General features: G+C 49.3%; 8 protein-coding genes and 2 non-coding genes across 10 annotated transcripts; 5 read left to right on the forward strand and 5 right to left on the reverse strand.

Annotated features, from left to right (window-relative positions):
* Positions 1 to 64: 64 nt before the first annotated feature.
* FPRO_14315 (uncharacterized protein) lies at positions 65 to 2,132 on the forward strand (the record flags this gene model as incomplete). Its single annotated transcript, XM_031219326.1, has 7 exons — positions 65 to 518; positions 571 to 704; positions 755 to 838; positions 912 to 1,085; positions 1,142 to 1,248; positions 1,298 to 1,734; positions 1,789 to 2,132. The coding sequence occupies 7 exons, from the start codon at positions 65 to 67 to the stop codon at positions 2,130 to 2,132; spliced, it is 1,734 nt and encodes a 577-aa protein (XP_031085096.1).
* A 487-nt stretch (positions 2,133 to 2,619) lies between these two features.
* Positions 2,620 to 4,287, forward strand: FPRO_14316 (uncharacterized protein; the record flags this gene model as incomplete). Its single annotated transcript, XM_031219327.1, has 2 exons — positions 2,620 to 2,830; positions 2,876 to 4,287. 2 exons carry the CDS (start codon positions 2,620 to 2,622, stop codon positions 4,285 to 4,287), a joined length of 1,623 nt encoding a protein of 540 aa, XP_031085097.1.
* Positions 4,288 to 5,546: 1,259 nt separating this feature from the next.
* On the reverse strand, positions 5,547 to 6,179 carry FPRO_14317 (uncharacterized protein; the record flags this gene model as incomplete). Its single annotated transcript, XM_031219328.1, has 1 exon — positions 5,547 to 6,179. One exon carries the CDS (start codon positions 6,177 to 6,179, stop codon positions 5,547 to 5,549), a length of 633 nt encoding a protein of 210 aa, XP_031085098.1.
* A 758-nt stretch (positions 6,180 to 6,937) lies between these two features.
* On the reverse strand, positions 6,938 to 7,027 carry tRNA. The gene is given in 2 exon segments: positions 6,938 to 6,973; positions 6,992 to 7,027. It is a non-coding gene; the product is annotated as a tRNA-Ala (tRNA).
* A 788-nt stretch (positions 7,028 to 7,815) lies between these two features.
* Positions 7,816 to 9,139, forward strand: FPRO_14318 (uncharacterized protein; the record flags this gene model as incomplete). Its single annotated transcript, XM_031219329.1, has 3 exons — positions 7,816 to 7,842; positions 7,898 to 8,537; positions 8,592 to 9,139. The coding sequence occupies 3 exons, from the start codon at positions 7,816 to 7,818 to the stop codon at positions 9,137 to 9,139; spliced, it is 1,215 nt and encodes a 404-aa protein (XP_031085099.1).
* Positions 9,140 to 9,414: 275 nt separating this feature from the next.
* On the reverse strand, positions 9,415 to 9,530 carry rrna29. The gene has a single exon (XR_004093490.1). It is a non-coding gene; the product is annotated as a ribosomal RNA (ribosomal RNA).
* Positions 9,531 to 9,926: 396 nt separating this feature from the next.
* On the reverse strand, positions 9,927 to 10,445 carry FPRO_14319 (uncharacterized protein; the record flags this gene model as incomplete). Its single annotated transcript, XM_031219330.1, has 1 exon — positions 9,927 to 10,445. The coding sequence occupies one exon, from the start codon at positions 10,443 to 10,445 to the stop codon at positions 9,927 to 9,929; it is 519 nt and encodes a 172-aa protein (XP_031085100.1).
* Positions 10,446 to 11,460: 1,015 nt separating this feature from the next.
* Positions 11,461 to 13,062, forward strand: FPRO_14320 (uncharacterized protein; the record flags this gene model as incomplete). Its single annotated transcript, XM_031219331.1, has 4 exons — positions 11,461 to 11,524; positions 11,575 to 12,170; positions 12,222 to 12,296; positions 12,352 to 13,062. 4 exons carry the CDS (start codon positions 11,461 to 11,463, stop codon positions 13,060 to 13,062), a joined length of 1,446 nt encoding a protein of 481 aa, XP_031085101.1.
* A 748-nt stretch (positions 13,063 to 13,810) lies between these two features.
* Positions 13,811 to 17,059, forward strand: FPRO_14321 (uncharacterized protein; the record flags this gene model as incomplete). The annotated part of the gene is made up of 5 exons (XM_031219332.1): positions 13,811 to 13,880; positions 13,927 to 14,952; positions 14,999 to 15,464; positions 15,512 to 15,816; positions 15,867 to 17,059. 5 exons carry the CDS (start codon positions 13,811 to 13,813, stop codon positions 17,057 to 17,059), a joined length of 3,060 nt encoding a protein of 1,019 aa, XP_031085102.1.
* Positions 17,060 to 17,330: 271 nt separating this feature from the next.
* FPRO_14322 (uncharacterized protein) lies at positions 17,331 to 20,060 on the reverse strand (the record flags this gene model as incomplete). The annotated part of the gene is made up of 2 exons (XM_031219333.1): positions 17,331 to 17,633; positions 17,688 to 20,060. The coding sequence occupies 2 exons, from the start codon at positions 20,058 to 20,060 to the stop codon at positions 17,331 to 17,333; spliced, it is 2,676 nt and encodes an 891-aa protein (XP_031085103.1).
* Positions 20,061 to 24,047: the final 3,987 nt, after the last annotated feature.

The raw sequence follows: 24,047 nt of genomic DNA on the forward strand, positions 1-24,047 counted from the left end.
GTTACATCCAAGGTGATTACGAGAAGAATGCTGAAGAGGACCAAATAGAAACCTGATCTTCGCAATGGCACAGTCTGATGATGTTCGTCAGTCAGACGTGAAGAATGCTGTTGACCTCCGTATTGAGCCAACCGACTCGGACTCCTCCAAGTCCATTCCCTCCACAAAGGCAACCCCTCTCATCGCTACACTTCTCCTCGCTGCGCCAGAGGAACCTCGAAGTTGGTGGCAGCGACGGCCGAGACAAGATGGAGAGGCTGTTGCAACCCGTCGGTCCGTCTTTGACGACCCAGACATGGCGAGGCGCTACCAGCCCCGATCTGACTGGGAGAATCTGCATCGATTTGACCCTTCCGAGAGATGGACATTTAATGAAGAACGCAAAGTCATTCGAAAGATTGATAAACGGATCATGATATTCACTTGCGTCATGTTTATGGCTCTTGAGCTGGATCGATCGAATTTGTCTCAAGCTGTGTCCGATAACTTTCTGCCAGACCTGAAGATGGACACCAACGGTTAGTCTTTTTCATACCAGATTGCTTCATCGTTTTGACTTTGCATTGTTAGATTACAATCTTGGAAATACCGTCTTCAAGTTGTCCTTTTTGTGCGCAGAGCTTCCCTCCCAGCTTGTCAGCAAGTACCTCGGACCTGACCGTTGGATTCCAATGCAGTTGTGCCTCTGGAGTCTTGTCTCTGCGGTAGGTAATGCAATACTTAAAGTCCCTCTTGATACTGACGGTCTGCTTAGGGCCAGTTCTGGTTGGACGGAAGGGCTTCGTTTCTTGCATGCCGTGCTTTACTGGCTATCTTCCAGGGCGGATTTATCCCAGATGTGAGTGGTCAATGATGCCTTCTTGTCCAAGTGTTAGTTGCCGCAACTAATCGTTGTTATGGAATGTTTGTAGACGATCTTATACCTGAGTTATTTTTACACCGCGAGTGAACTCACTGTTCGTCTGGCCTTCTTCTGGACGGCGTACAACGTCGCCGATATCATCAGTGGTTTTCTTGGAGCAGGCTTCCTCCAACTGCGAGGCTGGCACGGCTACGAGGGCTGGAGATGGCTGTTCCTGTTTGAGGTTTGTTATTCCGACTCTTTGCATCATTGACTGTACTGATGACTGGTACCAAATAGGGCCTACTGACGCTCGCGGTTGGTATTTCCGCTTGGTTTCTTATGCCTGCTGGCCCCACTCAAACCTCAGGCATTCTCCGTGGTAAGAACGGTTGGTTCACCGAGCGGTAAGTCGCACCAGAGATGGATAGACCTTCGAGACTGACCGGCGTGCAGGGAGGAGCGCATTATGGTGAACCGAGTCATCCGTGACGATCCCAGCAAGGGCGACATGCATAACCGCCAACCCATTACTCCGAAGTTGCTATGGGCGTCGCTCAAGGACTATGACCTCTGGCCGATCTATGCCATCGGTTTGACATTCTTGATCCCAGCCACGCCGCCCGCTCAGTACTTCACCTTAACCCTCCGTGGCCTTGGCTTCAATGTTCTTGTTACCAATCTTTTGACCATTCCGCATACGATCCTCTCCATTGGCGGCCTGCTACTGATATCATACCTTGCTGAGAAGTGGGGTGAAAGATCTCTGCTTGGTTTAGCTGTTCAGATTTGGAAGCTACCGTTCATGATCTATCTATACGTCGTGGATATGAGCACGGTCAACAGATGGGTCTCGTTCGCGGTGCTGACACTATTGCTTGGTTCTCCAACTGGTGAGTTTGCTCCTCCCTTGGCTTACCTATCGCCGACTAACATCATCTTTCTAGCCCATCCAATTCAAGTGAGTTGGAACTCGCGCAACTCCAATACTGTTCGTCTGAGGACAGTCTCGGCAGCTGTCTACAACATGTCCGTTCAATCTGCCGGTATTATCGCATCCAACGTTTACCGCAAAGACGACACGCCGAGGTACCGGGAAGGAAACAAGAATCTTTTAGCGATCATTGCGCTCAACATCACGTTGTATTTGTTGACCAGAACCTACTACATCTGGAGAAACAAGAGGAGGGACAAGATTTGGGATGCAATGGATGATGAACAGAAGAAGCATTATCTTGACACCACAAAGGATGAGGGCAATAAGCGACTGGACTTTCGGTTTGCCTACTAGTTGATCCAGGCATCTTGCCGACTCAGCTAACAGAGGATGTTTGTTTTAATGGTGATGGTGTTTGCTATATCATGGATGACAAACAGAAGCGATCTTGCTTCAGTGCTTTTGGTTCCCGCATTGAAAGGCAGCTTAGCAATCTCGACAGACATTCAATTGATTACTTGGATAATACATGCTCAAGTTCATGATAGCCAAGAAACTGAAGATGTCCGGTCTATGATGGCGTACCCATCCATTTCTTATCATGACTGATAAGAGCAGCCACTCAGGTTTAAGACAATCAGTGCAGGTGACACAGATAAGCAATCGGTCGCCTGATCCTTCCCAGTCCGTACTAGCGCAGTCTCTAGCCTTATCTCCATTCGCCGCCTTGAACCGTTCCATCACCAACTTAACTTTCCCCCGCCCTCATTTGTTCCCTAGCAAATGACATAACCCCAAAGCAGCATGTTTTGCTTTGTGCCCCAAACTCAAAGCCCCTGTGATGCCACCGCAGCGTCGATCATGGGTTGGTTGTGCGAGGTGTAAGAGCTTTAAAAAGAAGTGCAGTGAAGAGAGACCCTCGTGTCAGAGATGTCAGACTGCTGGGGTCAAATGCGAATACGGGGTGAAGCTCCGCTGGGGAGGGAGGCCATTTAATCGGTCACCTTTTGGCGATTGTTTGTCACAAAATGAAGGCAACGTTCAAAGATTAGGCATGTCAATTGTCTACTAGGCAAGATACATACTAACATTCTCAGATTTGAACAAGAAAAACTTCATCTATGTTTCTCCTTCTACTCCCAGACCAGGCCCGCCAAAGGCTACATCGCCTCCTCCAGATCAGAAAGTCGATGAGCCAGAGTGGATACAAAATTCTCCATCAGAGGACTCGGAGTCTTCTCAACTTGTTGTCAGTCAGAGGCAAATGCCAATGTCTCCTCTAACCCCATCCGTTGAGTTCTTCGGTCACCTATCACCCTTGCATCGATCAGGCCTACAGTACTTCACCGAGAGGACCGTCAAAGTTCTTGCGCCACATCCACAGATCTTTGATGAGCTATGCGAACTCATCTTGCCAATGGCTGTCTTCAATGAGCCCTTACTGCAGGGCATTGTTGCACTGGCGGCCACTCACCGACTTGCGACTTGCAAAACCAGCGAGGAGCAGTCCTCGCAAGCGCTCATCGTTGCTGGCTTTCAAGCTCTCAGCTCGAGATCCCTTTGCCAGAAACTCTCCGAATGTGATGAAGATCAACAACTCATTCCCCTGCTGGCCGCATCAAGAGCACTCTTCGTTTGCGAAGTCTTTGCCAGTGAGCCCAGCCCAGATCGATGGAGTGTTCACTTCCGTGGAGCGCGTGGGCTCATTTCTCGAATACACGATAAAGGTCTTTCCCAGAACCCGACGGACGAATTGCGATTTTTACTCCGATGGTTCGACATGACCGAATCGCTGGTCTGCCACTCAATGACTGAACTCGCTCCACAACAGTCGACTATCCCCTCGCCAACAACGCTCGCATCAGACACAGATGACGAGCCTGTGTATATCGATATGTATCTCTCGCGTACAAAGGACCTCCTTGGAGTGTTCAAAGAGATTGCACGACTACGCCGGATCAACAATGATGGAACAGCGTCTGAGACTTCATCGCAAGGCGGTCAAGTCGAGGCCGAGGTCTGGTGGCTCCTCAACTATCTGCAGTCCATAATCGACCGAGATCAAGCGAATCCTCCGCCAGTTATGTCAATACGCGGTCGCGTTCTATCTGTTGCCGAAGTCCACGAATACCGGATATCGAATCAGATATGGCAGCTCACCGGTCTGCTCCTCATCCACCGGCGCTTACGCAATGAGAGGAGGTCGTCACCTCTCGTGCAAAACCTTGTCAAGCAGATTCTCGAGTGCGCAGAGCGTCTGACACTACGAGACGGACTCACACCAGTCACTCTTCTTACTCCGCCCTTGTTCTTTGCGGGATGCGACGCACTTGGTGACGACAGGCCGAGGATAAAGACTTCGTTGCAAGGCGTCTCAACTGCGCTTGGACTGTTAAATACCCAGCGAGCATTGGAAATACTCGAACAGTATTGGAAAACCGATCCGGGTGTCGATGATGATCTAGCCGATCGGTCGTGGCCTAAGATCAGTCAATTTCTACCCTACTAATGCCAGCATCTTTTGGAGATAACGCTTGACAAGTCTCCAACAACGCTCACGGGTACTCGGCAAATGCCCAGAAAGATTCATCTTCATCTACGGAGTTGTGTAGTTTCTCAACCGATTGTGACCAGCCCCAATTGCAAACTCTTCGAGCGAGGACCACCGACTGGTAACTCAAGTCCCTTCATCTCCAACACTGAGGAGATCCGGCAAACCGCCAGCCTCCCTGATCGGCTTTCTCACGACTACAACCTGGAGAAATACCCTGCAGTGGTATTACCGCATCTCTCATATGACGCATGGAAAGCACCCCGATATCCTCCTCGCAGAAGGATGACGGCCGGCCTCCGAAGAGTTTGCTTGATTGTCACTAAACGGAGTGCCTTTTTCAGGTACGAGATGATAAGTACTCCGATCCCAGACTACTCAGCAATGTCGTGAGTACGTGGCTAAGTAATTGTCTCGTTCTTCACGCCGCCGCGGCCTATGCTGGGCCACGGGCCTGATCTTCCAACCATTCAGGCTCACGTCAATGCTTTCGGGCATTTACAACGTTTCCCATCCTCCTTGAAACTTTTGCCCAGAGCCGATTTCTATCACAACCTCGTTCTACTTGGCACCTTATGATGCACCTCGAGCAAGTCATGGATGACCCAGCATTTGCATTTCGTATCCGCGGCCAAGTCATCCTGATCCCAAGGAGCAGGTCTCACAGGTGGTCCACTTGATCAGTTAGGCTTTTGGTGCCAGGATGCACCATAATCTGGCCTTTGAGGCCAAAGGCAGGCCGTATCTTGGCTGCAAAAGCTGAATATTCGCTGTCTTTTTGATCTTGAACGGAAGCAGGTAGAACTTATAGCAATGCTCCATGTAACTACCTGGGTTGTTTCAAGTTCGGCAGCTTCTTTGATGTTTTCATTAGTGCGTTTACTTTTGGATAATATTGCACCGCAATCGCCGTGGTGTTTCCTCAGCCAGTACCATGGCCTCCAATCCACAGACAGCAATACCTGCCTTGTCTCAGTGTTAGCTTAAGATAAGACCCGAGAACCTGGCGATTCTATTCTTTAATTGCTATTGAGGGCTTGACGGAAAAAGTCTTCATGATTCGAAACTCATAATACAGAAACTTAAGGCCGATGTTTAAATCCCATGTAACTTTAAAACTCTAACTCCAAGATACAAAGAAAAGTGCTCCGCAGGGGAATTCCTCTAAACACCCATTCAACAACGCAAAGACCAAAAATACCCAGTCTTAACACCCATCAATGTCCTTTCCGCATGGCAAAGACGCTCAAGAAGATACTCCAGCCGAACCCAACACAAACAGCCACCAAAACCCGAGAGCGCACAGGAACCCATAGGAAGTTGCATACGGCGACTAATGGCCAGATATGCCAGCCAGCTTTGATGAGTGGCCAAAGTCGATTACGGATTACTTCCAGAACGAGGAAGGGGTGTGAAACACGTGCGATGTTTGTGCAGATGAGAAAGACAGACCCGCTGATGGCAAGACCAATTGTTTGATCAAGAATCAACTTCGCCAAAACGTTGCGCCAAATAAGATCCGGACTGATATTGAACCATCTCCTAGTCGTTCCTCTCGTGTCATCGTCCTTCTTCTCCTCAACCTGCTTCGCATCCGCCTGAACCTGCGGCAGGATCTCGTTCGCCCTGATTGCGTGGCCAGTGGGGAAGCAGTCCTCCAGAATGAATTGGATGATGTTGCCGACCTGAGAGCCTATGAACCCATAGATAGCAAACTCCAGTACCTGCTGGACATCAAAAGTCGATACACCTGGTGTTCTATAGTGGATGATGATCTGGGTGACCAGGTTTGCCGAGACCTTGATAGCAGTTGCCTGAAGGGCGAGGCGGAGATTGAGGGCGCGGACCATGGTGCGATGGCCCTGGGAACAAAGAAAGGGGGCTTATTGCGTAGTCATGAGAGAGAGGGACAAAAGAATGAATGGAAAAGTGAGGCGGGGACAGGGACAAGGCTGATGGAGGTGGATGTTGGTGTGTGTATGTATTGGATCTGACTGATCTGGAGAAGCGGGAGAGGACCAAAGATGATTAGTGACAGCCTGGCTTGTGCAAGGTGCAAGGTCCCCCCTGAAATTTGACGAATGAGAACAGCTGTCCCTTTTGTGGGTCACGTAGCAATCAATTTCAGCGGGGGCTGAGACTGAAGGGCACCGGTATTATCTTCGTTCCTTGGGGTTGCACGGCCTATTTAAGACAATTGCTCCATCAATTCGTGCTGCTGAAACATTTGCGCGCTTGGCATCGATAAATTCCATGACAAGTTCGTGATTCTGCTTCAGTGGGGTCCAAGGCTGAGGGTTGAGAGGGGAATGCCCCGCCAATTGTAAATGCGCATGAATTGTCGAATAACAGCACGTGAATATTTAAGTGAAACTCAATCATACACTGGAGGTCACCAATTAATTGACTTTGAAACGGGAAAAGATGCAAAACACTTAACACCAAACTGGTAGTAAAACAAATTTATCAACAATTAAGAGTCTGGCATACAATCCTTCTGGCCATATGTTGATGTCCCGGGTAGGTGACATGCGCAAAAGAGACAGTCAGGACATAAAGCGGTGAACGGCAAAAATTGTGGATAATGGTGGAATCAAACCACCAACATTGGACGAACAGGGAATCGAACCCTGGACCACTCCCAGATTACGCTCGTAAAACATGCTAAGGGAGTATTATACCACTAAACCATTCGCCCGAATGGATGCTGAGGAGAACTTCAACCAACGTCTAGATTCTGCCACTGAGACGGTAGGGTCCTGAGCTTTGGCTGCAGTGATCTCGTTCCCTGTGATGCTTGACATCATCTCATCAGGATAAGACTTTTCACAGTCACCACATTTTACTTATCTACAGTCTGGAGCAACATGGAAACTCATCGGAATATAGTTGATGGCCTCAAGAGTCACGCCAACAACTATGTGTTTTGTCCAATGCCATTGTCCACAGCCATTGGTATACAGGCGATTAGTTGTTGAGATGTTTTCAATCGCGCAAGCTGTTCTATTTTGTTCCAATTTGTGTCTGAATCCTCAATTTTTAGATAGAATATTTATAAGATGGTCTAGTGAGAGCATCCGAGGGAGACTTCGCTCCTAGAAAGCGAAGTGATCGAGTTTCATTCGTAGGTTCATCAAAACTAGTGGTATTCTTCAAGAACAGCCTTCAAGCACAAAGACTATATCAGTAAAGAGTATCCAAATCATGTCCAGGTATATATGTTAACTTTATTAGAGCCCATGGTATGCTTATAATACCTATGCTGAATCAACTATTTGTATTGCGTTTCTGAGAAGCTTGCTCGTGCACTTCCCTGAATACTCTGCAGCTGCATAAGTGGACGTCACTGAATATGGTGGCTGCAGCAAGACCCACTCCTTTGGATAAGTCTCTGTGGTGCAAATATTTATCTATGTATTCCAAAATTCCTCTCCAATCTCTTCCTTCTTCACCCCCATCCCTCAGTGTCCATCTCACGGTCTCACCATGGATCCTCCTGTCAGAGGCACCCGAGTAAGTTCTCCCGGCTCTGGACTCGATCCAACCATATTAACATATTCTTTTTCAGCTGGTTCTTGGAAAGAAATCTTTCCTGGATCTCGCTCCAGAGCTGCAGTCGATGATCATGGAATTCCTCATTCTTAGCATCTGCCCTCTCACCGTTCCCTGCGATGCAAAGACAAAGTATGGCCCTATCACTTCTGCCGGTGAACAGAGTCTTCTCAACCTCAAGCTCTCATGCCGCATGATCTACAATGCAATCAAAGAGAAGCGATTCGTTGAAGCTTTCACGATCGTTCAGCCTCAGCCGCATCGGCGTGAGTGGCATCCCTCGCAAGGCGCTATCATCTTCCCATCCTCTCGCAAGGCTTTCACCATCGACCCTTTCCGCGATATGCTGCGAGTTTGGGACATGAAGCTGCCTCAATTTCAACCCTTGTCTGACAACATTCTCGTCGGGAGAATTCTCTCTGTTTGGTGCGACAAGCCCATCCACCAGTGTTCCTCAAAGTTCGATAGGGCAGACTATCCTGGAGACTCTCTACAGCTATGGCGACAGAAGCTCCAGGGCCGAACCAACCCTGATGAACCTCGTACTCGTCGTCCTGATCATGAGTTGTCGGACCAGGACCACCTTATCCCCGACCTCTGCCTCGGCAAACTAGCCTTCCTTAGGGAGCTCTACATTGTTGCAAAGAAAGTCCCAAGTGACTAGTGGATTCCGGGCTTTTGCTTCGATGAGCGCTTCCGAGTGACCGGAGACCCTCCTACCAACGACATTGTTGCTGGACAGCACATCGGCGAGGTCTGGAACAACGGCGCCACCTTCCCTCCTCCTGGTCCGAACGAGTATCTCTGCCCTACCAGCGGTGCTATGGTGTCTTTTGAATCTCCAGCTCGGCCCCTGGTCGGCCTGTACGGTTACGACAAGACCGAGACGACCCGCGGCGGTTTCTGGGCCGGCTTTCTCTACTACCAGCTGAAAAAGGAAGTATGGTTCTCGCCGCTTTCTGCCCTCGAGGTCCGCGACGCAACGACTGTGCCGGTTGCAGACAAGCCGGAGCGCAAGCTCTTTGAAGGCACTCATTCAGACTTTGTCGCTCGTGTCTGGATCATTCGTGGTGACCAAGATCTGCCTCCCGCTCAGCCCCACCATCGATGGGTCAAGGTCAAGAGCGACCAGCCCGGAGATCCTCGCTATACTGGAGAGATCGAGCTCATGTGGTCCATCGTCGTGGACAGAGTCCTCGGACAAACTCAAGGCGAGACCCCTTACGAGCTTCGAGTTCACAGAGAATGGCATGCATAAGCCATTGGCGAGATCGCTCATATGGGCAAGAACATGGATGCGGATTGGATGGATTTGGCAGTGGATGGGTAGATGTTCTAGGATGGTGTCTTGCAAAAATAATCGAGCTTTTATAATCCTGTAGCTAGCACATCGGTTCCTCTGACACCACAATAAACATATCCCTTGCCGACACTACCTTTCTTCAAAAAGAATGATTGAACTTAAATGAACCATGTCAAAAATGAAATTACAGTATAGTTGCATGTCTTTACCACTCTGTTCACAAGACAAAAAACATACAACAGCAGGTATTCGCTGGTCGTCTCCGACCCAACTACTAATCCACCCCTTGCGGGCTTGACTAAGGGAGAGCAGACGGGATCCCGTACTTTACCGCAGGTATGGTCGTATGTGGTTGTAGGCATCGTGGATAGGGCTCAAGTTGGTGCTTGCGTGGTTGTTTGCCAAAGACATATGAGAGGAGGACAAGGCGGTGGGGCTCCACTTGAGTAACAAACTACGAACCAGCATCAACACAGGAAGAGTTTTTCAGTATCGCCAGGTAAAACAAGGCTGGGGTGTATACTCGCAAAACCTTGGAACAGTTTTAAAACAAGCATGCAATTTGATACGGCTTCGAGACACTTGCATCTGCATAGCCTGGTCTAAGAAATTCAACAAACAGAGATGCTCGGTTGTCACAACTTCTTATGAATTTCTCGAGCTCTCAGTGAGAACTACTTGATTTCATACCCCTTAAACATGTTCTTCCGGATATGTCAGACTTCTTGCTGACTCAAGCGCTTCACAGGACCATCCAAACTGCCATGATACCACCCAACAGCCCGCCGACCGAACCCGGTGTCTTCATGTTCGAGTCATTGCCCGTCTGAGAAGAACTCGTCGCAGTACTGGTTTCCGAAGCCGTCTGTTCTGCGCTTCCCCCGGTACTTGTCTTGGAAGCCGTGTCCTTGGCGCTATCACCAGTTGAAGTTGCGGACGACGAATCGTCAGTAGCTGATGCCTCCGCACCGTTCAGGTACCTCGAGCTTGCACTCTTGACCCGCGAGTCATAGTCTGATGCTGAGACAGGAATCGTGGTGTAGCAACTCATTGACTTGGGTTCCCAAGAACTGCCTGTGCAGATAGGCCATCCTTGACATGTGCTCAGGTCAAGCTTGCCACCAACGCAGCAATACGCTCTGTTGTCAGAGGGATTGTTGAGTACACCAGGACAGTTCTTGTTGTTTTCACCAGTAATGATGGTGGTCTGTGCCAGGATCCCTTGGATCAGGCATGCGAGGCTAACTGAGGAGAGAAGCATGGTGAATTCAGAGTTTGAGATAAGGAGTGGACAGATGATGCTTTAATTGGACTCGGAGAGGAATTCTCAACGCTGTTTGAGAACTTGAGTATACTCAATTTGTCATCTTTAGAATCCGGAAGTCGTCGTTATTTATATACGTCTGGACCCTGGATTGAGGCTTGTGGCTTGAGGCCATCTTGTCAGCAACTTTCATGTCAGCAACCAAAGTCCCAATCTCGCTGCCCCGCATAATCGTGGATTTGTCTGAACCAAGGAACTCGTATTTACACTTTCGATGATGATCTTCGTTCTAAAATCTTATGATGCAACGCTTTTACTTTGTTCGGGCCAAAGCTATAGACGAATTGGCCTTTTTGCTGAGGCATGTCCCGGCATCTACCAGCCGATATCCCCCCAGTGATGAATCTAGCCACATTCGGTATTTCAGAGAGACACCCCTGCAATCCTTCAATGGAGCAAACCTTAACAGAGGCCAGCTCGGCATGCTCAGAAGGGTAAGTGACAGGTATCGTGGCGTAAATGTCTCATATCCTTGGGGGCTAGTTGATTGTCAAATGGCCCTGAAGAGCAATAAAGGGTCCTGATTACCCCGATGTTATGGCTGTTGATCGACACTGGAACAAGATCTTTACTGGGATGTCGGCACTCTCGGATACCCTACGATATTCAGCTGAGAAACAGAGTACCAATTGAGATTTGTCAATGGCTGTCTGCCCCTACAGTTCTAGAACCTCCACATCCCCAAGCGAATCCCTCGACAGCTCCACGCCTTCAGAAGCCACGTCCCCTCCAAACTAACTGCATCCGTAGCATGGCGTCCTAGCGTCTGATCGCTTTCCCTACGGGGTATTTCAAGACCTTGCCCCCGTCCAACCTTTACCCATCTTGCAGCCAAGCTTTGTCTTTCGCAGCCCTACGAACCCGACTCTGTGGTTTCGGTTCCGATCTAACCTGTTTTCTATTCTTGTTTATTAATATTTTATCCTCTGTTTCATTTGTTACACGTCTCCACATGACTCGACACGGAAGACGTATAAAGCGGTGCGGCACTTGTGTTGAGCGCAAGGTTAAATGCGGTATGTCGGTGATGTGAGTTGAGTGATTTTATGGAACTGACTATTGATAGATGAGCAGCAGCCCTATTGCCAACGGTGTAAAAATGCAGGTCTTGCATGTTCGGGGTATCATAGTCAACTAAAGTTTGTCGACGAGGGGACTCGGTTCGTTTCGGCTACGACTTGTCCTTCTCAGGCTGTTTCGAAATCTGCGACATCACAATGCAGTCGTCTCGCCAATGGCAGAGCATCAACAAAGTGCCCAAGGAACCCCAAGCCTCAAATCGTCACCCTAGTACCACAGAAGAATACTCTGTTCTTCCCCTACACTTTGTCAAAGCTATCACCGGAAGACTTGCGCTGCGGGCCAGGACTGGGTCCAGGAATACTTTCCGAACTACTAACGGGCCAGCATTCAGAACTACATCAATCATGTGTACAGGCATTGGCCGCGATGTACTTTGGAAGAACGAACCGGGATAGAGATGCCTGCGAACAAGGGCTACGGCTGTACTCTCATGCACTGACTCAGCTCCGGACGGACATCAGCAACTCAAATACCGAAATAGGCACCCTAATGAGCATCATGTGTCTTTGTGTGTACGAGAATGTCGTCTTCTCTCAACCGACGGCTTGGCTCCTACATTATGATGGCCTAGGAAGATTGGTAAGTCCTTTCACAGCGGGACTTTGACCTTTTGCTCACGCGGACTCCTAGATGCAAGCACGAGGTCCCAAACCGTGGAGAACTCCAGCAGAAAGACAAATACTGCAAGCGGCACGGTACTACATTGTAAGCTCTTGCCACCTCACGTGGGTATTGGCGAGGAGTTACTGACTGAACGCAGACCCTCTCCGCTGGTCATCAACGCCGCCATTGTTTCCTTGACCAGCCTCAATGGGAGAGCACAAGATGCCTCCCGGAAGGTGAAACCCCAGATAAGATCGATATCCTGTATGACATTTTTGCCCAGCCGCCTGGGATCATTGCGGATTACGACAATATACGAAAAGCAAGTGTGACGGACCCTGCTGCAGTTGAAGTTTTGCGAAACAGGACACAGTTACTCATCGACAAATTGTATAAATGGTACCGCGACATGCCATGGGTATGCACCACTGATCCAGTCACGAAAGGGAACAGCGGTATCCCTCTTCCGGATGACCCAATGGAATGTGTCGCCCTCGCAATTAGCTACGCCATGCTTCTGTGTCTTGTACAGCCTTGCGAATACCTGGACATACCACTCTTTCCGGAGAACAACATGGAAGCTACAAGCAATATCGACCAAAACTCGAAAAACAAGTTCTTGGCCCTGGAGATTTGTCGCTTCGCGAACTGGGCGCTTCGTGGCCAAGCTTCGGCGAGCTACGCTTTGCTGTTAGTGTATCCGCTTCAAATAGCTTGGTTCTGCGTGCAGAATAGCGAGGAGGACCTCCGTAATGTTAGAGTCATCATGAACTCGGTTGTTGCGGATTCGTATGGTTTTGAGTTGGGGAGGATGAGGCATTGGGATGAGACTAGTCTGGATGAAGGCCGGTATGGCTTTTTGTATTAATGATAATTGGAGAGGGATGCTACGTAAAACTTCCTGATGATGATTAAAACGAACTTTGTTGCGCATTGCAGCGCTGAGCTGACATGGTGCTTTGTAGTTATCCGCTGCCCTGACTCTGGGGATGCGCCGATTGCTCAACTGTCGCGTTTAGATATCTAAGCGCCTTTGCCATATCGACACTGATTGATTGGTTACAGGAAATGTGAGATTTCAAAGCATGCGGCTCTGCTGATTGCCCCCAAATAACATCGACGTATGTGGCTGTATCGCCAAACCTGGCATGACCCCTGTAATGTCGTCAGTCTGCCTCCCCCTTTGCGTGGCGATGCACAGCACATCAAGTGCTGAGCCCTAGGCTACATCGCACCACAAAAGAGATCGACGAAGCAGACCATCTCGTCCGGAAATATGGAGGGCTTAGCCCGTCAGCCAAGGCAACTCCGTCGGAAACGGAGGTCCGCTACTGATTAACCAGCGTCTTTGACTGGCTTCACCAACCTCAAGATCCACTGATCCTACAAGGCTGATATGCAGCCTTGCTTACGCCCAGCTATCTTATACATATTGGGAAATCGTGCTTATGGCCCGAAACAGTCCAATGGAGCGCCCATGTCGATGTAAGCACCCGCTTCCCCGCCCAATTTAATTTCACGGTCAATCCCTCTCTTTTCTACTAATGTGGCGTTGATGTAATAACTTTATTCCCTTATTCTTAGATACAGGCGCGTGCAGACGTTGAGTTACGAAAATGTCGGAAAAGAGGCCCATCAAGCGACTCGTGGTGTTGGTAGACGGAGTTGAGGCCCGGGAAACCAAGAGTGAGCATTTATCTTGGCGTCAAGGATCATTGCTGACTGATAACAGAGCAGCCGAACCCTTCAACGATTCAGAGGATCAACCAATTAGTACACGATGGGCTAGTCGAGTCGAATGGAGTTTCTGTTGCGCAGATTCCCAAGTATTATGTTGCACCTAGCAATGTTGTCAAGTTGAGCGACATGTTCCGATCACGGAACACAACTAGTGATGACTCGACGAACCTCATCAAGACCATTGTCAGGGACATATGCCTCACGCTTGAGCGGCCAGAAGATGAGCTCTGGCTGTACGGTTCCGGACACGGAGGCTTCATCGTGCGCGCAGTTGCTGGCATTGTGCATCGAATGGGCCTGCCAACAACGCAAGGTTTCGATGATTTGTTTGATACAACTCTTGGTCTGATCAAGGCTCAACTTGAAGATGACTTCAAGCGAGGCCCGGTGCTACTGCAGAAGATCAAGAGCGAAGCGCAAGATCCTCCTCGGATACCGTTTGTTGGCCTTTTTGACACGATCATTCATAACTCAAAGACATCTTTTGACATCTCATTTAACCCTTCTATTGAAACCCTTCGACAAGCGCTTGCTATCAATGAGAACAAGTCCAACAAGACACCGGAAGTGGTCAACATTCCTGACGATGCGGACATGACTCACAGGTCACTTACCCAAGCATGGTTCCTCGGTACACACGAAGATATGATCGGCGGAACGGCTCACGATGGCCTTTCACTCTACCCGCTGCAGTGGATGGTCCTGGAGAGTATCTACTCTGGCCTCCGTGTGAACAATATGGGCGACTCGAAGGCTAGCGATAATCCCATGGCTTTGATATTCCCGCAATATGCTGGCAATCTTCCGCCCTTGCACGGATCAGAAGAGATCGAGTGGCGTCTTCAGTACACCAACGGTCTTCGAACAAGCATGTTTGATCTTCAGAGTATGCATGCGAAGAAATCGGCAGGCGGCGTCGAGACTCACTCCATCAAACTTGATACGGATTGCTACAAACATGCAGCAAATCGGAAGGTGTTTGCTGCAGATGGAAGTTTGAAAGGATGGTGTGACGTTGGTAGGTAGTCCGACTTTGCCAACCTGTGTTCAGCTAACAAACCTAGGACCGTACGGAAACATGATACACCCCTCACTATTTTGCTTTCTCGATAGATATCCCCGATACAACGACCTGAAGAATTTCCAACCACTCAAGAAGCCAATATCAGACTTTCAGGACTCTTATCTTGTTGCTACAGAAGATGGACTAGCTCCATGGCTCCAAGGGATGCAGCTCGAAGCAAGCGGCGTCAAAGCTTTCCGAATTCTAGTGTGCGGCAAGACTGGTGTCGGCAAATCGACATTAATCAACAAGGTCTTTGGTGTCGAGATGACTGACGAATCTCTCTCATATGACCAGGGAGTTCACGACATCAACGTCGCTTTTGAATCCCCCAAGCATCCTGGACTGTTGATTCATGACTCAAGGGGTTGGCAGGCTGGCAGTGATACAGAGCTTGACTTGATCGCAAAGTTCCTTCGACACCGGGCGTTCCAGGAGGATCCTGCCGAGGCTCTTCATGTCATTTGGTGAGTTGCTATTCCTTTTGTGGTAGAGTAAGCTAACGTGATCTTAGGTTCTGCGTTGACGCCGATGTTGCACGTATCGAAGAAGCCGACAAGCGAACCTTTGCCACCATTGCCCAATACTCCCACCAAGTCCCTGTTTTCGTGGTTGGAACAAAGAAGGACAAACTCACTGGCTATCGAAAGATGCAATACCTAGAAGAACTCATGGAGAAGACAGACGACTACAGAGAAGCCAAGCGACTCGCGGAAGAGAAAGCCAATGCTGTTGCCGAGGAACAGTTCGCCGAGTTGAGAAACCAGCTTTCGCAGATTGAGCACTACAAAGCTGACGGCTTCTGCTGTCTTTCAAAGAGTCGGTAGCATCCCGTTTTCAGATTCTTGAGTGGGCGCTAACTGTTATAGATGATGACGCCGGTGTCAAAGACCTCCTCTCACAAACACTCGGCCTGATCGTCGACGAACGCGTACGTCTCTTCTGTGTTGCCGCTCAAGTCGTTGATGTTGAACAGAAGATCAACTCAGCGATAACAGAGTGTATGAGACTAGGAACCCATGCAATCCGCACTGCCGCCGTTCCCCTCCCCTGCACAGGCTTGGTCGGCACACCGACAGTCTCACGCCTCATTTGTGAGCATGTACTCCAATGCTTCGGCTTTCCCAAAGCTGCGCCGGCAGAGATTGAGCAGATCATGTCGGACATCGTCATGAGCAACTTTAAGCAGTACCTCCGGGTTTCTCTGTCGCAGTTTGCGGCTGTTAGTGCTATTTCGATTGGTGCTGCGGTGCCGACCATGGGAATTGGTTTCATTGTTGGTGCCGCGGGCTGCCTTTTGGGACTTCCTCCTACAGCGAGGATGCTGCTCAAGTGCTCGTGCGATATGATTCTTATCCTCGAGCGGTCGTTTAGATACGATGGAAAATATGTTTCTATCAAGCAGATCGAAGATGCAGCCAAGTACTACTCGAAAACGACAATCACGACGTTCAATGGAAAGGAGAAGCGGTTGCAGCAGCAAGTTCACGATGAATTGGACCACCTCATTCCACTGAAGAAGGTCAACATTGGCTTCAAGTTCAACAAACTGAGATCATCTGTTGAAGAGATCATCTATAGCAACCGTTTTGGCAACCCCCCAGACTACACCTCTCTGCGAAGCCCTTCCAGCGTCGGTCTCGACCTCCAGCCAGGAGGGCCAGTCGAGATGGATGCCGCGCCTACTATCTCAGAGCTGCCCGGTGATGAAGTCGACTATTCACAGTTATCGAAGTCGGACGAGAAGTCTGATCAGCTACCACTTCTTGAACTCGATTCAACTGAAGTCGGCGCAAAAGAAGGACATGTTTCGATGGCGTCAAATACTTCTGGAACAACCGCACAGATTGGCCCTTCACTTGCAAACAAACTTGTCGAGCTTCACGTTCAACCACCTGAACTTGAGGGCAATGCGCCGGGTGAGGTCACTGATGTGAGACAAGACTCGTTGGAAGTTCCGCCCCTGGCGACGAGAAGCAAATCTGACTCCTCTGGGTCTAAATGGTCGAACAAGCTATCATCATGGAAGTTGAGTCGGAAGTCAAAGACGCTAAAGCAATGAGTGAGCATAGCATCTGGCTTCTGCGGTTCGTTTTGGGCTTGTATTGGAGATACCATGCTGTTGGATGATCGTATAACTGTCCTTTCTTTAGGGTGCTCATGTCTGCTTGTATTTTATGTAATGTATCAAGAGAGCGATTAGACGTCGAAAATCATGATATCTCAATTGACCGTTGCGTCACCTCAACCTTTCCTCTATGACTCTGTATTATACTTCAAATTGGTGTCTGCCTCCAGTCTTTATGTGATACAGACTGATACCTCAAATCGACTCATCCCATATACTCCTCGCAATGGGCATCTTGCCCTGACTCGGCTGGTTTCTTCCTGTATTGCGAAAGCTGCCATTGTTTCTCAAGGGAACCACCGGTCACAGCCGCTCCACCTGGGACAGAAATGCACAATCTGGCATCGAGTAAGTTGCAAACATGCTTAAAAGAGTCTGCGGCGTAAGACCCCGTCCATGAACGATAAGTAGAGCATAGCACAACATGTACTGGGTCTGCACCAGAGACCACATCAGGCATTAGTCCATGACTTCGTTCCCAGTCTTGTAGGTGGAACGTGGTCGTATACTGTCATACTTGATTAACTTATGTGAGTCGGTATACACATGGGGAGCTTCTCACCTCATTCAGATTCAATTTCACCTCTTTACCGAGGATCTTGCGGGTGGCTTTGTGAGCATCGTCGTAGAATTTGCCATCAGCCTTTTTACTGTCACTAAGAGGCACGGAAGAAGGAATATCCCACATGAAGCTGATGCCGGTCTGGCGCAGCCATGGGATATCTTTCATGCGATCTTGATGAATCAGGATGCAAACAACAATGCCAGATAGCGGCGAGCCGTTGCATCTTTGATTGAACTCTTGCGTGAATGAATGTGTTCGCAGTACCTCCAAGATGCTTCCAAGAGACTTTATCAGCTGAGAGTTGATGACTTCGCGCTTGAAAGTTGACTCATTATGCAAGTTCAAGCCGATAACAAGCTCAGTGCGACCTCTTTGGCGGAGAGAATACTCTAGCTTCTGGAGATCTGTAGGTTGACCAGCAAGGGCGGTATGCCTGATGTATGACGTCTCATATTGATCAGATGGTAGCTTTTGATAGATATCCGGTGTTACGGGAACATCTGACACCCAGCATGCCGTCTTCCCCTTTGCGGGATATAGATAAGGGTTGAGCAATTGTCGCGGTCTTTGAGGGTAAGGATTGGAGTAGTTGTTCAGCTTGACGCGACTTTGTTGAGAATTGCTCACGATTGTTGTAGCCTCCGAATGCATGCTCACGGATGAGCGTTTATCAGAAAAGGGCATGCTGGACGTGGTGCTCGTTGTACTCAGGGATACAGACTTTCTTGCACTGACGGACTGAGTCCTCTGTCCTGATTTAAGCTCTGCACCAACAGACTGATAAGTCGGCAGAGTTGGCTCAGCAGGCGGTGGTCGCTCCCACGATGTCGTTTGTGTATTGTGGTCGGCATAGTAGGGTATCCCATCCGGTGTGTGCATTTCCTGCCAACCAGGTGGCAGAGGAGCGAGTGTAGGAATGGCAGGTTTGGTCCATGACGTGGTTTGGTCGCTGTGGTTGACGTAATAAATCTGCCCATCAGGAGTGAGTCGGGACTCCCATCCTGTCGGAAGAGGAGTGAATGGATCCGAGGTAGCATTGTGCGGTATAGAAACATGGGGGCTGATTGGTGTCATTGGCGTAGAGTCGACCCAAGGCAACGTGGGTTGGGCGTCGGATTCTTGGTGAAACTGGTTCTGGGCCGTTTTTTCTGGCATTGACCATGGCGACATGGTAGACTCTGATTGTGGCGATGTAGGAGGAGAGCTGAATACCCTTGGTGATTGGGGAGAGCTAGGAGTAGGAGATGATGGTGCTTGTGAAGTCGTAGATTGTTCCTTCGCTTTGGTAAAAGGCACTGATACTGATATCATGTGAAGCGTATCAAGCCTTGCAGCCAAAAGCGCAGTCGGGTCAGGATTCCGTACAATAATATCGGGGATACCTGTGATATTGTACTCATTCCCAGATTGTGCTATATAATATTTCTTCGTTGAAGACTTGAGCTTGAGCTTGGACCAGTCAAGGTCTGAATCCAAAAGCACCTTGAACGTGATTCCATTCAACCCCTCGAGCCAGGATGCCAACGCTCCAATATGCTCGTCCTGCAATAAAACTGCTTCTCCGGGTCGCAGGTCAGCACGCTCACCGACAGTCCACGCGTAAAGAAACCGCCCGGGGTCAAGCTGCCAAGTCAGAAGGAGTGAAGTGTCATGGCCGACGTTGGCATACATGACTGAACCTCCGTACGTAGCAAAGGGCATACTCCATGTATTGATGCGAATTTTGTCGTTTGGCGGTAGTGGCTGTGGATATCCGACCTTTTCAATTTGCTTCAACACATCTGTAACGGCCGCAGCATCTGCTTTCAAGGCTTTTTTGTCATATTTCTCATAGTACGGTACACTGTGTCCGATGCGAGAAGGCGACTTCTTGAGCAGTTGGAAAGGGTGCGGGACACTCTTCAGATAGGCTATGGCCTGGTCGATGTCCAGATTCCAGTATGTCGGGTTCTCAGGGTTACTCCAGTTTGTGTCATTCATGACTCCGCAGCCATATCCGTAGTAGATGGGCATGGGGTGACAAGCCGCGCAGAACATGAAGCCGCAGGCGATGAGATACTGAAGAATGGGATCAAGACGCTCCAACTCGTAAGTGAGGTCATCCTCTGAGATGTCCATCGCAACCTTGACAGCGGCGAGGGCCTCGGGTAAAGCATCGTAGTTGACGACGTCGAGTGCCATCAAGCGCTGGCCCAAAGACGCAAAGACCAAGTAGATCTCATCAAGGCCAGCGCCTCTTCCACTGGAGGTTGATCCCTGTCCTTCTTCACGTTTGTTTCTCTGGCGTAATTCCCACCATGTTGCTATACTTGCGCCGGCTTTTACGGCTGAGATGCCGATCTGTATTGAAGCGGTGATAGGGTCCGACATGGCGCATTAGAGTGAAAGATGCTTTCACTGCTATGTTGCGAGTCCATCGGGGTTGTGTTTCCTTATAGTATTTCAGTAACTCTCCAACTAAGGTAGCGATTGATAATTCACTCTACCTCATCAGATGATTCCGTTTAGCTGCTGGTCTAGTTGGCTCGATTGTAACCCTCCAAACCAACATGGCGTTCAATAGCGCCAGCGCTAGATCTGGCTGGAACAGCCGCCCATGGATTTGGAGTACACCGATTGATGCTGATACGATCTTTAGCCTATCAGACGCTGCATATTAAATGAACCCTGTATTCAGCTTCAATAATGAGAACAAAAAATTGTGCCTTGTGTGCCGGCTGAGCCGGAAGTGGTGAGTCTGACGAGAAGATAACTGGTTGTTGTAGTGATCAAAACGCCTGTGCATGATAATTTGAGTTTCATTAGTTAGAGGCAGCGTCTAGGTCCAAGGTCTCATTGAAACAAGAAATGGGCTTGTTTATGCTTATTTAAATAAGGCCGAATTCCATAAGTGTATCCAGAGAGTAATAAAACACGTACATCGAATAAAAAGCTGTTGATCGATAAGCAGAAGAGACAAACCTCTAACATACTCCTCTCATGCACAGACACAGGAACCTACCCTCCGAGTTGCTGGCGGCACCTCACTGCCTGGCGTGCTGTCTTCGAGGCGAGGCCTAAAGTCATTGTAGAATCAGGGGTCGGTATCCTCGCGCTGCCTGTCAAATTTTGCTGGAGTGAATGAAAGGTAATTTCTGGTGTCCGTGTTGCAGGAAATCACACCAGAACAGACACAATCGGGGTCCTTCTGGCAGTAGAGGGCTTCAAATCCATCTGTGTGGGCTTGTTAGCAGGAGCGCCAAAGGTGATGTTGCTGGACTTTCGGACTACAGCAACATAGATTCCTCCGTTTCCTGGTAAGAGAGTGTTGGGATCCAGATAGTTGTATTTTAGATTCTGCCCCTCAGTCTACTTGGGACCGTTGATTCTGATCTTGAAATACTTGCCCGGCTTTTCAGACGACGCGAAACATGCTCCATTTGCCCAAGTATTGTCCTTACTTCCGGTGCTAACTTGGTGTCTCTATCTTCTCTAGCAGCCATCGTCGTGGATGCTGGCTATTCCGAGGCCCATTGTTATAGTCACCGGCTGCGTGACCGTTTCCGTCTGCCTGCAAGTAAATGAAATTTCTTGGTGTCCCAGCCCAGAGTAGACAAGTTCATGAGCAGTTCCGACGTCACCGAACACGCCAAAGATTTTCCCGAGCGCCCCGTTGTAAGCGTAGTTCTAGTCGTCCCGCTAAAGAAGGTAATTGTCAAGCTTGCAAGCTGCTCATGCAAAGCTACCGTTGAGCCTACAGTGACTGGATGTGCCTCGGTGAGATCGGCGGGTTAATGCACGCGGGATACCATGCTTCTTGATGGTGTTCGGGCACAGTCCGTCTTCTGAATTAGGGTTACTATGGTATCTGAGCTGCAGTTAATTTGACAAAATCGTCTACTAACGGGATCGAGTCCCATGTCCAACAGATCGGCGGCGAGAGCCCCTCGGTCAGAGGGATCATTAAGGTCAAACTTGCCGGGTTGTAATACCTGTCGGCATCAGATTGGGTTGGGGCAGTAATATGAAGGTTTCTGTCGTTTGGCGTGAGTTTGCTCATGACTAAGTCGAAAATCACCTTGGCCGCGGGAGAAGAATCATCAAAATCGAGGTTCGAAGAGGACCTGGACCCTTTGTAGTGGTAGGCGTGGTCGATGGCGGCGCAGCAGTGGTGGATAACGTCAGAGCCCAGGTTGTAATAGATGAAGTTTCTGTCGACGTTGTTAAAGAGGAAAGGTTTCCATGACATGGTAAGATTGGGAGTGGATCGGTAGTGGTCAACTCTGATGCGGAATCACTGGACTCTAGGGCTGTAGACGTTCACAATGCAGATGTAGTTGACCCCAGCACTGTAGAAGTTGTTGAATCTGATATCAGAGATGACTTTGAAGCGAGAGATGGTCCAGATATCGGCAGAGTTTGACGTGCAAGACTCCGAGCTGGCTGGCGCGGTGCTAGGTGACGTATGTAGTTGATTCTGAGTTTGCCATGGACGACGACCCGGAGGCACGGGGTGAGGACTCCCCAGTGCTTATCTTGGTCTCGGTAGACAGAATGGATGTCATGGGTTCGGTGGAGGGAGATAAATTCCAGGTAGTTGATGGTCTAGTTAGATAATGCAGCCTCGGAAGCACATTGCGTCTCGGTTGTCCTAGGCTTCGCTTGAGTTGACCCCCAAGAGACAATGGTGTTGATCGTTTACGGCGCCAGAACGGTGGCTTTCCGGTCTATCTTGGCCATATCAAGGTCACAAAGTTCAATACCACCCGACATGAGCATCTGATCGACCAAGACCTGGACCGGGCTCTCTGCAGCATTGAATTCGATCTTAAGATGGGAACTGAGTATTGCTAACGTAGGCATGCCAAGAATAGGGCTCCAATCGACTACACCTTAGAAGGAATCAGAGTTGAGATACATCAGGTGACTCCAGCAAACAAGGTCACAAAAATGATTTGTTTCCGACACGGCTGCTGCCTGATCCCATAATAGGGGTAGCAAACAGCCCCCGCAGGTTTAATATTGCACAAAGCTTTCCCTCCCTCTCCGTGTAACCCCCCTACAAAGTACCAGGTCCATTGCGTCAAAATATCTGTGACCAACGTGCAATCTCAGAATTCCTACCAAGTTTGCGCATCTGCGCAGAGCTCACACTCGCCAAGCAACCCCTGGTCACAAACGTGGCGACATGGAAGCACCCCCTTGTCTCTTCTCAGGCCGCATTCGTGCAATCATAATATGCCTGGTAGCTGCAAGGGCACTTTCACGTTGTTCAGAGCGGCCAAGGCAGAATGCGGACTCATTGTCACCTCAAGGACCCTGGACGCATGGGCGAGTGCTTTGCGTTGCACTCAGTATCTTGTTTTTGTTGAGGATCAAGGCGGGTGGATGTCGTCAGGGCCTTTGAGCTAACCTCTTACGCTTTCAGTACCTAGACACCTCGATTTACGATCCGACCAAGCTTGCGAAACGACTCGCGTTCGGCTGTTTACTTGGGCTTGAACTACTCTTGCGATAAGAATCCCCGAACCAAGGGCTGTTGTGGTTACAACTTACCACTTGACCCACGGCAACGAAGGCGAGGAAGTAACTGATTTCTTCTGTCTAATGAAAGATGCGCTAGACGCCTCGAGTCTGCTAGGGGTCTACAAGCAGCATTGTGATATGGGTCTCGGACAGCTCTCCTACAGCATTGTTTTGTCCGAACCCCGACTCACTTGCGGCACGGATACCGGGTATTGTTTACCACTACTCTATTTCACTTCCGGATTTCCTCTAAGCGTCCTTCCTATCTGATGTTGAACCGGATGTCTATGTTCCGGGAGATGAGAGCCTCTGCTGGCAAATGGACTGCGGGAACGAGGGCTGACTGTTTAATAGCATGGCTACTATGCTGCTCACTTCCTTGGTGGAAAGATAACAATACGCTGGTACAAAAAAGCACAGAATAGTTGGGCCGTAAGAAAGCACCTCGCTTGCAGAAGGTTAGTCGCGGAATGGCAATAGCCGTTTCCAAAGTTATTGAAGAGGGTTTACAAAATCTCAGTAACTTCAGAGGATCACTGTTGCTGGTCATCTCGAGGAGTACTGTCGTGTAGATCAGTGAACCTGGAAATAACCCCTTTCCATCAACTGGATCCCAAGATTTCGTGATTTTGTTCGACTTGAGACAGTCAAGGCTGTTTTCCAATCAAATGGCCCCTATCTTAGCTCTGTGAGCGAAGGAGGACCTCGTTCTTGAACCCTGGTTAGAAGCCCGTCTCATGCTTTACGTCGTCTCCTGATGACCCTGACATCTACTCGCGTGTAGAGAAATTGCTGATTCTAGCCACGATCAGCAAATTTCACCAACCGCGCCGTAAAAGAAGTTACACATGG

Source organism: Fusarium proliferatum (assembly GCF_900067095.1).
Source record: "Fusarium proliferatum ET1 genome assembly, contig: FPRO_scaffold008, whole genome shotgun sequence".
NCBI lineage: Eukaryota > Fungi > Ascomycota > Sordariomycetes > Hypocreales > Nectriaceae > Fusarium > Fusarium proliferatum.